Here is a 16,190-nt window from a genome sequence, read left to right on the forward strand (position 1 = left end):
AACGTTTCTTTAGCTTTGCCCGAGATGCTGTCGGCTGGCGACGTGAGGACTTAGTTGCGGCTCTGTACTCTATTAACAATTACGGTTGCGTGCGCCGAGAGAGAGAGCTGACGATCGACGTGAACTTTCAGTTGTAGTCTAACATCTTTCGTCCTGTTGGTGAAAAAGGGTTGCCGAGGATTTCGTATGCGGAAAGGGTAAGGCTCCCTGAAGTTATGACCGTTTACTTTCAATTCCATTTCCGGACGCCAATATCGTGCAATAGTCAGCATATGATTGTTTAGAGGGCTTTCGAAATAAATATATAAACTAATCTGAGGCGGGAAAGGATACCATCCTATGGAACCCCCTTTTTAAATTTATGAATTTTGACCACTCAGATAATTTGCTAACCACTGTTTGAGTCCCAGTGGGAGAGAGGAAGCCTCAATGTCTTCCAGCAGCGTGGAGTGGTAGATGGTGGCAAATACCTTTGACAGATCCAACGCTACCAAGACTGCTCTCTCCCGGTTAAGCCAACGTTTTATCTGAGCTATGCTGATGCCACGCTAAGGTCAGGTGGTACGTGAAGTGCCACCTTTTCTTCCGTTGGGGTGAATTTCGTGAATGGCGGTGATGCCAGCCTTTGTCTATTTGACCTCATTTTTCTTCCACATCGGCTCAAGTTTATTGGACCAGCCAGCCCAATACATAACCTAGGCTGTCTGGCTGATTAAAACATGAACATCGCAATTTCATCAAATAAACAAATTTAAAATGTTTCTGTATTGCAAACTGAATTAATGTTCAAGTTGAAGAAAAAAAACAGAATGCTTTTACTAATCTCATTTTTCAATACATAATAAAATATAAGATAATAAAACATCAACAAAAGCCTTTAATTTTATGAAAATTGGATGCATTGAAGTATTCTGTAATGGCAAATTATGAGAATTCCTTCGCAATGAAAATAGAAATGAATGTAAATTTTTGTCAGAGCAGTAATGAGCCAACAATAAATGCCAGTTAAACTATAAATACAATAAATTAGCTATAGTTAGAAATAGAGGAAAAACCAGCAAATTCAAGTGAATGGTTGAGAAATAAGGAAATCGAGAAGCAGAGAAGACATTGCAAGTCAAACAGCATAGAAGAGAAAATAGGAAAATCACGACTTTTTATTGAAGAAATTTGCAGTAGCGAATTTTCCAAGAATGAGGGTAATGATAATAACTGAATGCATTTACATAAAATATGCAAATTTTTTACACAGGAAAAATGCGAAATAGGTATAATGAAATGAAAGTTGCCATCGAAGGTATATACATATATATGTATGTAGGTATGCGTTGTTGTGTTTGATAAGCTGCTTAAGGATAACGAAAATTGTAATGGCGTAGTAGTAGTGAACAATTTACAATTTAATATACATATACAATTATGTGTGTAAGTAGGTTTGTGTGTATTCGAAAGTATGTATGCACTGAGATTGGAAAGCCGATTAAATAATAAACAACAAAACAAAATATTTAGATGGTAATTAAGTAAAATATATTAATTTACAACGAATGTGAATTAAACAGGGAATTATAAATATGCAGGTAAAAGTGTGCGCAAAATGTGTAGCAATGTTTAATTCAACAATTATGCAATTAAAAGGATCTTATAAGTACTTAAAATACTAAATAAATGTAATAAGAGAAACTGATTTTTTTATGTTGGGGTTTTGATAGAAAAAAATATGTAGGTGGTAAAATTTTAATAAAGCGCAGTTGATCAAATGTTCACTTTTTCTGTGTAAAATCAAGGGTAGCCAAATTAACCCATTTACAATCAACAAACTTAGTTTTTTAACTATTTCACCACATTTTAAGCGTATACATATCGAGCTCTAACCGCCAAAAAGACGCTAGCGACATTTTTTTCAAAATTTTATTGTTTTTTTGTGATAAAAAAGAAACACGTTTTTTTATTTTGAAAAAAAAATGTTTATTTTGGAGGTCGCGCCAGCCTCTTTTTTTTCAAAATTCATAATGGTGGTACCAATATGGCGATAAATTTTTACGAATCTGATGTCAATTTTTTTAAATTCAATATGGCGATCAAATTAAAAAAGGATTGTATTAGTTTGGTCCTTAAAAAATATCAACATCTAAATTTTGATTAGGGCACCCTTTTTCTATTTTACGTACAAAAAGAGATATCCACGAAATTTTCAAAATTTTAAATACATTTTTTATTTAAAAAATAACAAAAATTCCACAAACTGTTGTTGATTAATCTGATAAATCTGATAAATTTGACATAATATGACAGTTATAAAAAAAATGCATATTTGAATTTAGCGTCCTCACTTTTACTAAGAAGCGAATTTTCATTTAAATCTGTCCATAGTTTGCATTGAAAATGTTAGTAAGCGATTACAGAGGATAAAACCACACGTATCTCTCGATATTTTGGAGCATTTTTTTTGCATGAGCAGAGGAAAAAATAATAACGTAATTTTCGAAATTTCAATTTATCACAGAAAAAGGACTACTTGATCTACTGTGAGTAAGTTTTGTTGAATGCATTTTGAATTAATTAGATAAAATTAAATAATGCTTAAATTTTGCGAAAGGACTAACAAAAATTTAAGAGTTGAAGAAATAATAAAAACGTAGCTTACCTTTCGCTTGCAATGCTAGAATTTCTAGACATCGACTTCGGTGACATTTCAAAGTCCGAATCCGAACGATACAAGAACGATTCGCGACGTTGTGGAAGATTTTGTAATACCAAACCAGCGCTCGGTGAGCCGCCTTCAAGCGGAGATCTTGCGCCTTGGCCATTTTCTACATCGAAGCTGTAAAAAGAAAAAAAATGCAAATAAGGGTTTTTAATAATTACAAAAAAAAAGAAATGGTCTGTATGTTTTAATAAAATACCAACTCTAAAATATGAAAAAATTTATTAGTAATAATTGCAATAATTTTTGTACAATTCCCAATAGCTGTCAACATTTGCTGCTTTAAAAATTACTACACGACTTTCAACTTCAGCTTCTTTCTCAATTAATTTCAATTTCGCGGCAACTATTTAAAATATATGTATGTAAAAGAATCAGTCAGACACCGTTGAGTACAAAACCTGTAACTTTTACGAATTAATTATAAAATATGCGTGCGCAAAAAGCTGCTGCCGCAAATTCCTTGCTTGAAAAAAGAAAAAATAAAAAATGTATCTCCGACTCTAAAAGTTATTAATTATTTTGTATTTGTGTTTATGTGCCTGTGGTGCAACGGCTTTGAAAGTGAAACAGGAAAAAATTTACTAACACAAATTTACTAACTTTCGGCCACAGCAGGTTAAATATGGTTATGCGTATGTTGCTCATACGCCCTGGTGGCTGGCTGCCCCCAGCGACGCATTAAAAGCCCCGACACCAATGCTTGGCGGTAGCGACCTTGCAGCGCTGTACAGCCTTCGGTTTTTTGTTTTGTTTTGAAATTTCGGCTTCCAGCTGAATGAATTATAGGCATTACTTAGTGTGGTTTATTTTTTTTNAACTTCGGCCACAGCAGGTTAAATATGGTTATGCGTATGTTGCTCATACGCCCTGGTGGCTGGCTGCCCCCAGCGACGCATTAAAAGCCCCAACACCAATGCTTGGCGGTAGCGACCTTGCAGCGCTGTACAGCCTTCGGTTTTTTGTTTTGTTTTGAAATTTCGGCTTCCAGCTGAATGAATTATAGGCATTACTTAGTGTGGTTTATTTTTTTTTCACAGAGTTTAAAGTAAAAGGAAAAAAAAATATCCTCCCTGGAGGCAATGCTTGCCTGGATGTGAATAAATGCATAAAGTTTGTTGATGGCATTAAGTCAGCTGGTGATTTCTACTCAGTAAGGCGCAATAATTTTTTCGATATTTTCCCTTAAGTTTATACATATGTAGAAGAATAACTTTTCCACAACTTTTCAGGAGTGAAGACCCCACTCGATGCTTTTTTTGTGAGCGCCTCCAAACTGAAAACTATGGGGTTAAAAACTGTGTAGGAAAAAAAATTAAAAAAAATTTTTAATTTTGTTGCAAAAAATCGTACTTTTGTTTTATTGTTTTGTTTTGTGCGCCTAGAAGACCCCTTAGCAATTTTTATAAAATGCAAATCAAATAATGCTCTGAAGGTCCATTTTGTAGGCTTTCGAAGAGCGGCAGCTTAAGGCACTGAAACAGAAAACATCATTGTTGTAGATATTTTAATAATGTTAACTTAAACAATGCAAAACTGAAGAGTGCTAAACAGGCTAAATGAAAGGGATCGTAAAAATAAATAAATAGGAGTGTGGAACCCAAGATTGTCGACCGAGGAGTATTTTGGTGAGATGCTCTCAAGAAAAAGTAACTGTACTGTAAGTAAAACAGGAAATGTTCAGCAGTTTTCATCTCTTCTCTTCATAGAAGCAATAAAAACAACAGACATCAACGTACTTTACTCGCTACTAAACTTTGGTACAACGGATCAGAAAGCACTCACGCTGTTCCAAGAGTCGCAAAGGCCGAGTGAGCAGAGCACTGGCTTGCCATTTGTTAGATTGGCGTTTGGAATCCTCTGGTGGCGGATTTTTTTCTGTATTTTTTTTTAAATTTTATAAAATTTTTTTCTTCTTCATTATCTAAATTTCTTTTGATTTTCGAATTTTAGGAAATATTTTCCATTATTCCTGCGGCTAGAAAAACATGGCGCAATAAACAGGTGAAATAATAAAAAGCCTTCTCGATTTATTTTCTGACATTCAGTTGCCTTACAGTCAGTGGCGGATTTGAATATTTGTCACCCCTAGGCAATTCAGAATTTGCCGCCCTTTTTCCGATAAGAAAAATATTTTGAGGTAAGAGTATCACGAATAGCAATAAATAGTAATATTCAAATTTATGTTATTTACTACACTTTTATTACAATTTAAGATGCTAAAGTGGTACTTGCCTTGAGTTTTCGACTTTTAAAGAAAGCCATCATCAAATTATCAAAGTTTTTTTACTTGATAAGTTATAATCTCAAAAATATTAAATTAGCATTTTTATATGTTATCATTTAAATACATAATATCAAAAATATCTAACAGTGTTGTCCTATTTTCTGATTGCGTAATTGAATTTCAAATTTATGTCTAAAAATGTACAAACACAAATTCTACTTTCAGTGCAGCTAACTTGAAAAAAAAAAGATTTTTTTTTAACTTAAATTTTGCCTAAACTATCTGCTGCAACGAAGCTGCTGCAAAATAACTCAGTAAACGGAGCGACTGATGCCATCTTTAATAGCTACTTTATATTAGATCGACAGTAACGAAATTTGTTCAGGACAATAATGAAGTAAAACCTCACTCCTTGAAAGTACAGAGCGATCTTTCAGCTGAGGAATGGAATGTGTATTTAGTTTAAATTCAAGTACACTTGGATGAGGCCATAAATAGTGGTCAGAAACTATTTATGACAATAAATGTTATTAATATGGACAATAACCCGCCGCACGTCTTTTACTTCCTTATACCTCCTTAAATCTCATTTCTCTCTAATCATTATCCATACTCATCCAGCTTGTTTGATGACATTTTGTTTGCCAATTTAATCATAATTTTTTTTTCAGATTGCTGCACACCTCTTCTTCTGCTTACGTGTTTGAGCTTATGCGCTTTTAAATTAGAAAATTAAAAAGCATATACATACATACATACATAGGATATGGCCTTTTAAAACAAAAAAGTTCACCTTCAAAGCAGCCTTGATTGTGTGTACGTATGTGTGCGTCGTAGCAAGAACAACATACAGCATAATAAGTAAATTAATNAATTCCCCTTCAAAGCAGCCTTGATTGTGTGTACATATGTGTGCGTCGTAGCAAGAACAACATACAGCATAATAAGTAAATTAATTATATAATTTCCTTTTTGACACAGCAGCGCTGATGGTCGCACTAACTGGGCCGCCTAGCTTGATGGCATAAAGTTGGCCATTTGACTGCCCCAAGAGTAGCAGTTCTCCTCTAACGCCTGAATGCTCGCCAGCCTCCATCTGCTTTGGTTTCATTTTCAGGCGAAAATAAAAATATTTGCACATATAATTAGGCGCTTGCAGGCATTGGTAGCAAGTCAAAGCCGTCTTTTAGGCGTTGAAGTTAAATTACATACAGTTTGAGTTTGCCCACACGCACATCCGCGCGGTGCTACGTAACTTTTGCATTACTTTATTAAAAAATTTTCCATCCACTTTTTTACTGTGAAAATGTTATTATGTGGAAAAAACTTATTAATATTTTTTTTTTGATATATTGTTTTTTCTGTAGTCCGTAGCATTGCACCTAAAAATGTTCCTTCTACTTAATTTTAATATACGTGGTCTCATAGTCTCGTAGCTCATTAATATAATGAGCTCTATTTGTGTATCATTTATGGCTAAATGCACACGTGGGATATTTTACCTTTATGCGCCTTATTCATTTAGCTTTTTTTTCTTGGTTTTTTCTTATACATACATACATACTCTGAATTAGCGGGTACATAGAATTATTTAAGCTAGGCGTATCTAACATACGCTGGTTTCGGGTTCGACCAGGAACAAACATTTGACATTTTCTCGCCATACTCCGCGCACAATTACAGGTATTTTTCTTCTCCCTACGCATTTTTTTTCTACATGAACTTCGCTTTAAATAAAACTTTCATGCGAACTTTTTGCAAAAAAAGAAAAAAATAAAATTATCCAGCACATCAGCAGCAGAAGCCCGGCCCAAATCTGTCAAGGATGCACACAATTTTATTTATTGTATTAATTAAATACATTATTTCTAGACTTTTTAAACATATTTTGTATAAAAAACTTCGCTGCCCTGCCACCAAAAAAATACTACAAAACAACTTAGACTAGAGAAAAACTAGAGAACCTTTTAAAAAAGTATAAAGGCACTATTATTTGAGAAATTTTTCGAAACTTTACGGCTCTTTGGGCGACCGTAAATATCATCCCATCGGAAAACGGTTTAACACGGTTCAATGCGCTCATGTTACGCAACTTTTAGGCACAATCAGAGTTTTGAAAAATTGATTTTTTCGCGCCACCCTAACGTGTATGCGCATGTATCACTGTGAACTCGATATGCCAAGCAGCGAATGTTATCCATTGTTACTTTTCATAGGAAATAGAGAGAAATAGGAAATTTCATTTGGGGTCATTACTTCGAAAAAAATTAAATAAATTGTAGGTAGTTATATAGGTTACATAAACTTTACCCAGCAAAACCAGCGTGACCGAAACTCCAACACAAACGCAAATTTTATGGTGTTACTAACACACCTGTAATAATTTTTGATTGGAGTGCCATCTATTGTTTTTTCGTGCGAGCTATCTTTCGCATATGAGTAAGTAGTCAAGCTAATCTTTTCACATATGAGCAAGCAGGCAAACTATTTGGTTTGAAAAATCACACGTACACAAAACTTCTGGGAGCATTTTTCCCCGCAAACATATTCTGAACGTTCAGAATATATGAGTCCGAAGGGAGTCCTAGGTAGGTAAGAAATATGAGTTTCAAAAACAAATTTTTTTTTACTCTTATATGAATCTTTTAGGACTCATATATGATCCAAGTTATGAGCCAGCACCTTGTGCCAATATAAAAACAATAAAGATTTGAAATTTATATCCAAACTTGTTTATACAGAAATTGAAAATAATTAGAAAACAATAAATACACAAAATGTAGCTGCAGCTGCTTCTATTGCATGCATTCTGGAATGTGTATATGCACGTAAGTGTGTATGCATGTTATTTGAAAGGAATTTTTGCTGAATGCTTTTGCAAATATAGTGCGTTCAACAAGACTCAAAGAACAACCTAAAATAAGAGTCCGAATTTAGTAATTTGTAATTTAGTTGTAGTAATTTATGAGTCTGATTAGAGGCTCGAAAAGAGTCTGAAATGATTCATATATGAGGCCAATAATTGTTTTAAAAGAGTCCAAAATGAGCCGTATATTAGGCCAATAAGAGTCCAATATGACTCATATTGAGGCTCATTTGTTGTATGAATTTAAGCTCATATAAGTCGACCTTCGGAGAAAGGGAAACATCCTCATATCGGACTCTTAAATGAGCTCATTATGAGCGTAATGGCTCCGAAATAGGACTCCTTAAAGACTCATTTATGACTCCAAATGTTTGCTGGGTTGATTCACTATTAAGCATGTGATAGCAAAACGTGCCGAACTTAGCGGGCACGCGTGGCGGTAATGTCACTAGGAAAGTGACCGTCACTGTTCTTGCTGGGTTAATGAACATATATTTGTGGATGGTGACAACAACAAATATGGTAGTGTTTGGCCGGGCTTTTTCTCCTATTTTTGGCGTGCGCCTTGGTGTTGTCACACAAAGCGGAGGGACCTACAGTTTTACGCCGACTCCGAACGGCGGTTGTATTTTTCGGAGAAGCTGTTATCCATGACGGTTTGCCATTGCTTGCTGAGGGGCGAACGCTGTTAAGAAAAAACCTTTTTATATATTGTTGCTTTGAGACCAGAGCTTGAACCCAGACCCTACGGAGTGGAAGCGCGCACTCAAGATCGAAAAAGTCAGAATAAATAGAATAGATTATGATTTAAAAAAAGTTAAACAAAAATTCCAAATGTACATTTTTCACTAATTTTTTTTTATTTTTTTGTTTGAACATATTTTGCTTTGCTCTTTTCTAAATAAAAGTTACCTTTAATGTTAAAGGCTTTATTGCAATTTTTGGTCATGACTATATATTATAAAGTTTATAACAACATAAGCATTTTAACTCTATGAAAACTATGCAAAATAAAACCGGTGTATCCGTTAATTTTGGTTAATTGCCGAATCAGGAACAGGTTTCTTTTTTAATTTCCATTTTTCGAATAACTCGAAAACCGGTTTTGAAAAAATGGCGAATAATCGAATACCTAAAGCTCAGTCAAACTCATGCTTTAAATTATTTTAGAAGGCTAGGATTATTTGAAGAAGCACAGTAAGGAAACAAAATAAAACTCTTCTACTATTTACATCCGATCAAACGTGGAAATGGGGTAGCTATTGCTAAGTGGAAATCGAATAACTACCAGATTATCGGCGCTGCAGCAAACATCACAAATTGTCTAAAATACACAGCCTGTGCGCTCCCACTTCTCCCACAAGTTTGCCACTCAAGTGGGAGCAAACAAATATCATTGCTGTTAATTTGACAAAAAGTTCATATTAGCCTACTTACTAACATACATCTAAGCTAAGCACACACATATAAATCAATATGTGAGTAGTAGTGCGATAATAATAATAATAATAGATTGGCGCTTACACATATGTTAGTGTTTGGCCGAGCTTCTCCTCCGATTTGTGGCGTGCGCCTTGATGTTGTCACACAAAGCGGAGGGACCTACAGTTTTACGCCGACTCCGAACGGCGATTGTATTTNTCTTCTCCCACAAGTATGCCACACAAGTGGGAGCACACCAAATATCATTGCTGTTAATTTGGCAAAAAGTTCATATTAGCCTACTTACTAACATACATCTAAGCTAAGCACACACATATAAATCAATATGTGAGTAGTAGTGCGATAGTGTAGGTAAAAATCGACGAAAGCTATATCATTGAAATTCGAGTTGCATAACCTCGCGCTAACGGATTTATTAGAAATACAATCCTGCTTTGGATGCGTATCAAATAAAAGTTCATTTCATAGCAGCTGCCGAAGCAGAACTGAAAGGGCAACCGTTGTTGTTGTTGTTGTTGTTGTTGTTAAGTGCTTTAATTTTTAGCTGTTGTTGTTAAAGTGGTTTTTGTTGTTGCAGTGAAATGTGCATTTCATGCATTCATCCAGGATAATTGCTTCATTTTTGCTCAGAAGTTATGCGCGCATTCAACTGGTAATTGGAACGTGGCAGAAAAGTGCAAATAAGGAAATTGAGCAAAGGTGCATTATTACACATACACATGTATTCGTATGCACATACATACATACATCGTTGGTATGTGTGCGGTGACTTACCTGCAGGAAAAAATAATCAATTTATAAAAATAATATACTTGCAGCTGGCTTTTTTGCGGGATTTCTATAAAAATATAAATTGCAGTTAGCTACAAAAAGCTAACTTGAAACTAGTTGAAAAGTATTGCAGGAGTAATGCAGACGCAATCGGGAGATTGTTTTCTTTAGACAAGTTTCTATTTAAATGTCCTCATACAAATCTTACTTTGAATGCACTTTCTTGCTGCACTTCACAAATACTTTTTCGAATTGAGGACAAATAAAAGGAAGATCGAAATTTTTTATTATCTTTTTGAAGTTATGTCTGACGGAGTTCGAATATGGGACCACCTACAGCAGAATATGTTAACAAATATGAAATGTAATCAAATAAAGTAAATAAATAAAAAATATTAGATTTTCTTATTAATGATATTTTATGTTCAAAAGTAGTTAGTTACAAGTTAGTTGACATCTAATGCAGAGATAACCACTATTGAATATTTGCAGCAATCGTCATAGAAATATAGTTAGCTTTCCTCAAACAAAATAAACAGATAGTAGTGACCTTTAGTTCCTTTCTAATCAACTTTAAGTTAACTTAAAGTTAGATCAATTTCCCGCAGGGTTGTACCCCTATTTATGTACATACATATGTATGTATGTACTTAGGCGCATGAAAGTGGGTAGAAGAGCAATCAAGAGCGCGGCATTCGAGTTTAAGTTCATGGATAATGTCGGTACAATTACATTGGAATTCAATCTACGAACGATTGCCTTTGGTAACGTTGCAAAATACTACTGCAAGAAAATGACCCAAAAGCGTGCGTATTATTAAGTGAGTGTGTGCGTGCGTTCAACAATTGCATGTAGTCGTGTGTGCTGAACGATTTCATTTACGTTTCATTGCAATTCTTTGTTTTTTTTTTTGCTGAGAGAGTGTGTGCGATTGCAGAGGACATGAAATTGCACCTGACGGCGAAGAGTAGTTCCTTTGACTTTTTGAAAAGATTGTGCATTGGACTGGAGCAAAAGAATTTACTTCTTTTCAAAATCCCTTGTGAAATGTTTTCGGAGCAGTGAAAAAATACGTCTGTCAAAAGCACAGGTAGTTTTTTGCTCCCTTCGCAAACTTCTATTTTCCATTTAAATAATACAGAAACTCGTTTTTAAGCCCGGGTATCGGAATGGGAGATATATATTTTTTAGGAAATTAAAGGCTGTCACAAAAGCCTCATATGATTTTTCCATAAATTCCCACCTCCAAAAGTTATACAAAGTTAAGGTAGAACATATAAGAAATCTAACTTTTTTCTCAATTTTCGACAAAATGTAAAAATTAACCACTAAATAAATATCATAAAATTTTTCCGCACAAATTTATAATTTTAAATTTTTGCTGAAGCCGATAATTTGTCAGCAGGCGGCGATGAGCTGCTGATGTGCATGCACTGGCTTCTATGCGAACTATGGTGTGATCAAAGCCTAATTGTCGGTTGGCATTTATTAGTTGGAGTGAGACTAATGCCGATTTTGTTTCTACCGAAAAATGCAAACTTCTCTTTGCCCTCTACGCAAAAACACTAAGAAGAGCGCGATGAGAAGGCAACAATTTTTGTAGAAACGAAAACGCCATTAAATTTTGAAAAAAATTGTTAAGATTTTACACTTAACTCCGCAGAAGGGCATGTTTCTGCCTTCTTGTCCGTGTCTTGCTCACACAATTCATACTATTGTCGTATTAAGCAACTACCTGATTTTCAGAGCACCATCACCCCTGCCAAAGCTTCAAAGGGCAGGGAATGTGCCTTTTTTGCCTTACAAGAGTGTAGCATTTTAAGAACACAAGTTTTCTCACCGTTTGTCATAATTTTAATGCATCTATCTACATTTGACAAAGAGCCTCTGAAGCTAAGGACTAGAAGAGGCCCAGTATTGTAATCGGCGATCATAAAATATAAATTTGTTTATGTACTAAATAAGTAATTGAATAATTTGCCTTAACCTAACACTCGCTCTCTTAGTCTATTATTCCATCAATGACTGTAATTTAATAACACAGTGATATTTTTTAACCGCCCATTGTTAAATAAGTGCATGTCTTTAATCGAATTACTATTCCTTATGTATTAATGTACATTCAACTATCGCTGCTAATTGCCTCCAACACAAAAAAAAAACCAAACGGGCAGTTAACGCACACCTTGTCATTAGCACTCAAGCCCATTTATTTAATTATATAAAAGAAAGTGTAAAAACATCGGAATATGTATTTGCTATAAATGAATGAACGCCGGAACAATATAATAGGTAGAATAACCGTTGTCAGTTTATGTATTATATATGTACGTACATATCATCTTTTAAAGTACAAAAACCGCGTATGTGAAAGTGTAAAAACTGTCTTATTTCAAACGACTTCTGTCCTTTGAATCGATATTTTGGTACGAATGGAAGGGCTTGATGTCAGGGGCTTCCCGCAAGGAAATCTCTCTTTTGGTGCAAACGTCAGAACGACGATACGCGGTTTTGTACTTAAAACGTTGATGTTTATCAATGCATACATCCTTCAACTGCGTACAAACATACATACATATGCCATTTGTTAATTTTTAATTTCTTTATTTTGAATAACATAGTTAAATGCATGGATAAATATGAGTATGAGTAAAAGTATGAGTATGAGTATGAGTAAAAGTATGAGTATGAGTATGAGTAAAAGTATGAGTATGAGTATGAGTAAGAGTATGAACATTGCAAGATACGTGTTCGGGTTGAAATTCCTATGCTGAAAAGTGGTTTAGCACCTCTTTCGAAAACCTGTTGAATATTAGAACACAAATGACCTTCAATCAAATTATATAGTACACAAAGGAGCCAATCGAGAGGAACCGTGGTATTTACGGGTTACCAGCCACAAAATAAAACCAGAAAAGGATTTGAAAAGTTATTAGGGAAGTGGCCATTCATGCTCTCTCCAGTATGATAACCATATCCAATGATTTGGGGAGAGTTTATAAATTAGCTATGCAACTTTTAGCGGCAAGAAACAGTCCACTGTGCGATAGGGGGCAATGAAGTCGCCGCAGGGAAGAATTTTCAATTGTCTTTTCTTTCAGAAGGTCTTCTTCAAGACCATGAAGTTAATAGCTATGAAAGCGACTCTTGAGCGAAACCGGAAGAACAAGATTAACGTTGAGTACACCATTCAGATCCGTCCATATTAGGAAGCGTAATGTGAGCTGCTCATCTGAACCCTGACGGCACCATATACATAAATCTTATCACTGGAAACGCACGATGCATCCAGCAAAGAGAAGGAGGCAAAAGGCTGGCGACAAATAAAGAATCTTAGCGTAATGGGAACACGTCACTTATGCATTCATATATTTTAATTAGTGCAGACCTTTGCATTTTGAACGATAGATATCTTTTGCCACTACGGACTCGATAGGCAATTCATCACGCCCGCCCTATAACGCCATCCGACAAAATTAAACGCTTTTTTGCACAAATGAAAAAAATCATGTATTTTCGGAAAGTGAGGAACAAAAAGTACCCATATGATGTCGTTTTTATTAATCAAGTAATTTATGGTTTCGCTTGAAAACTGATTTCAGATTTGTAATCAGCGACTCAAATAAATTTTAGACGGACAATTTTTAAAAATCCCTCACCATATTGGATGCGGCATTTTGAGTTTGGAAAACCGATTTCGGATTCCAAATCAGCACCTCAATAAACCATTGGGTACGTACTTTAAAAAGTCACCAGGAAATATTCTATTGACGGATTCACCTTTGGGGATGTTAACTGTTCTTTCTCCCCAATGAAACCGTAAATTACTGGACTTGAAAAACGGAAACATTTTGACTCTTCTTTTCGAAAATGCTTTATGTTTTTTTCATTTGTACAAAATCGTGCGTGAGTGGCGTAGTTGATGTGTACTTAGCTTAGATAATGCTCCGGTGGGCGCCCACGAATACCATGGAAGGTCTAATTGCAAAAGATTCTGTTTGCAATAGTAAAAACCACTGGGGTAAATTCGCAAAGAAGAAAGACAATCGGCAAAGTCTTTTAAGTCTTTTGGTGTTGGGAAAACCAAGTAGTGCCAAATAATAACATTTTTCCACGTAGGTTCTTCCTAAAAATTTATAAGTTTCCCTATGAAATTAGGGATATACACATTTTTAAACTTCACTTTTCGTACTCAGAAAAAATGCAAGTTTTGATTTGTGAGCTAGTTTCGATAAAAATTAGAGACGGCACCGATTTGTTCGTAATTTGCATGGTAATTGGATCTGAATTAGCAACAAATGAGGTAATTCGGTCATAAAATTGGAAATTGGAGTGCGAACTACGAATGAGAGAGCGAACTACGTAATTAGGGTGCCGTGGAAAAGCCGTATAAGATGTAGAAAATTTGCAATCATATTTGCATTTAAAACTTAAAGGCGCTTAAGCTTAATGTGACTAAACACAGAATTGAGTTGAGTAACAAATCTTATTATTGTAATAAGAATAAAAATTTTTATGAAACCCCTATCTTTCGAAAGTATTTTTACCTTAGAATTCTTCATATCTAAAGAGGTTAAGAAGTACAAAAAATGAGCTTAGTTTGTTGCTGCTGCCCTGAATTCCTGAAAGAAAAATATTGACTTGACATACTTGCTGTCTCCTCTTGCCTTAAGAGCTTGGCCGAAGGCTGCAGTTTATATTGATTGCTTACCTGGAAATAAAAGAGAATAAACAATTATAAATTAGTGACATATAAGCAAACGTGTTTAGTTAAAGGTAAATACGTAAAATCAATATTCAAATCAATGTCATATACCATATACCAACATTTTCAATCAAACTCTCCGGAAATTTTCTTGAACTTAGCTCAGAAATCAGACCTTATGAAAAATATTCATTTATTGCAAAGAAACAACAATATTGAACTGTCAAAAATAAAATGGTAAACCCTTTTAAAAACTAAACTAACTATTTTTGAAAACGTAATTATTTGAGTTCAACTTGATGACTTTACCCTCAAATTGTTTGAAAACTTTAAAGTTTAAGCTGAACATTTTTGTTTTGCATTCACTAAAATATTTTCTATACAACTTTTTGATTTATCGCAGCATGCGTTAAAATAATTTAAAAACACTCCCACCATTTGCTGCTCTATTTTTTAGCCACCACAGCCAGAACGCAGTTTTGACAAGTGAAATGAACTTTCACAGCATAGAAAAATGCCTAACGCGTGCCAAAAAGCAATATCATAAATCTCTGCATGCTCTAGACTAAAAAATTGCAATACATGAAAAATCAAATCCACAAGCCCATCGAGTAGGGAGTGAAATACAAATACGTTCATACATAAATAACTGAAAAAATCTAGCCGTTTTGACACAGCACTTTTCAGACACTTTTAGCTTTCCATAAATGTGAATAATGTATGTGCATTAGGGTGGTCCAAAAGTAAAGTTAAGTCAGAATTTTGATGCTGTAGCCACACACAATTTTTCTATATCGAAAAAATATACCCTTATATTTTTATTTCAAAATCAAATAATTGTTATAAAAAGAAATGTTTTATTGAAAATGGTATACAATTTTGGAAAATCAAATCAAATCAAATTTTTCGATCGNGTAAAAAATTGCAATACATGAACAATCAAATCCACAAGCCCATCGAGTAGGGAGTGAAATACAAATACGTTCATACATAAATAACTGAAAAATCTAGCCGTTTTGACACAGCACTTTTCAGACACTTTTAGCTTTCCATAAATGTGAATAATGTATGTGCATTAGGGTGGTCCAAAAGCAAAGTTAAGTCAGAATTTTGATGCTGTAGCCACACAGAATTGTTCTATATCGAAAAAAATATACCCTTATTTTTTATTTCGAAATCAAAAAATACTTATAAAAAGAAATGTTTTATTAAAAATGGTATACAATTTTGGAAAATCAAATCAAATCAAATTTTTCGATCGGAAAATAATAATATCCTATTGAATATAGCGGTATATTTTTTCGGTATAGAACAATCCTAGGGGTGAGAGCATTCCGTCTTTACTTTTTCACATGCTTTTTTGGGCCATCCTAATGTCTACTCTCAAAGCGCGGAAATGCACATAGTCACATACACCTAAAATAAAAAAGGATTGAACAAGTGTGCAGGCAATGTGAAAGTCAGCGGAGTG

At 34.5% G+C, this 16,190-nt stretch overlaps 1 protein-coding gene across 2 annotated transcripts in view; it reads right to left on the reverse strand.

Moving 5' to 3' along the window:
* The window catches only part of dnc (phosphodiesterase dunce), a 189,635-nt gene that overhangs the window by 60,751 nt on the left and 112,694 nt on the right, over positions 1 to 16,190 (reverse strand). For both annotated transcript variants that reach the window (XM_017611149.1, XM_017611150.1), the window contains one exon: positions 2,648 to 2,824. In XM_017611149.1, the coding sequence (XP_017466638.1) occupies positions 2,648 to 2,824 (177 nt within the window). The remainder of the gene's footprint in view (positions 1 to 2,647; positions 2,825 to 16,190) is intronic.

This window comes from Rhagoletis zephyria, unplaced genomic scaffold, assembly GCF_001687245.7.
Source record: "Rhagoletis zephyria isolate East Lansing unplaced genomic scaffold, Rhagoletis_zephyria_1.1 Rzeph_scaffold_00375, whole genome shotgun sequence".
NCBI lineage: Eukaryota > Metazoa > Arthropoda > Insecta > Diptera > Tephritidae > Rhagoletis > Rhagoletis zephyria.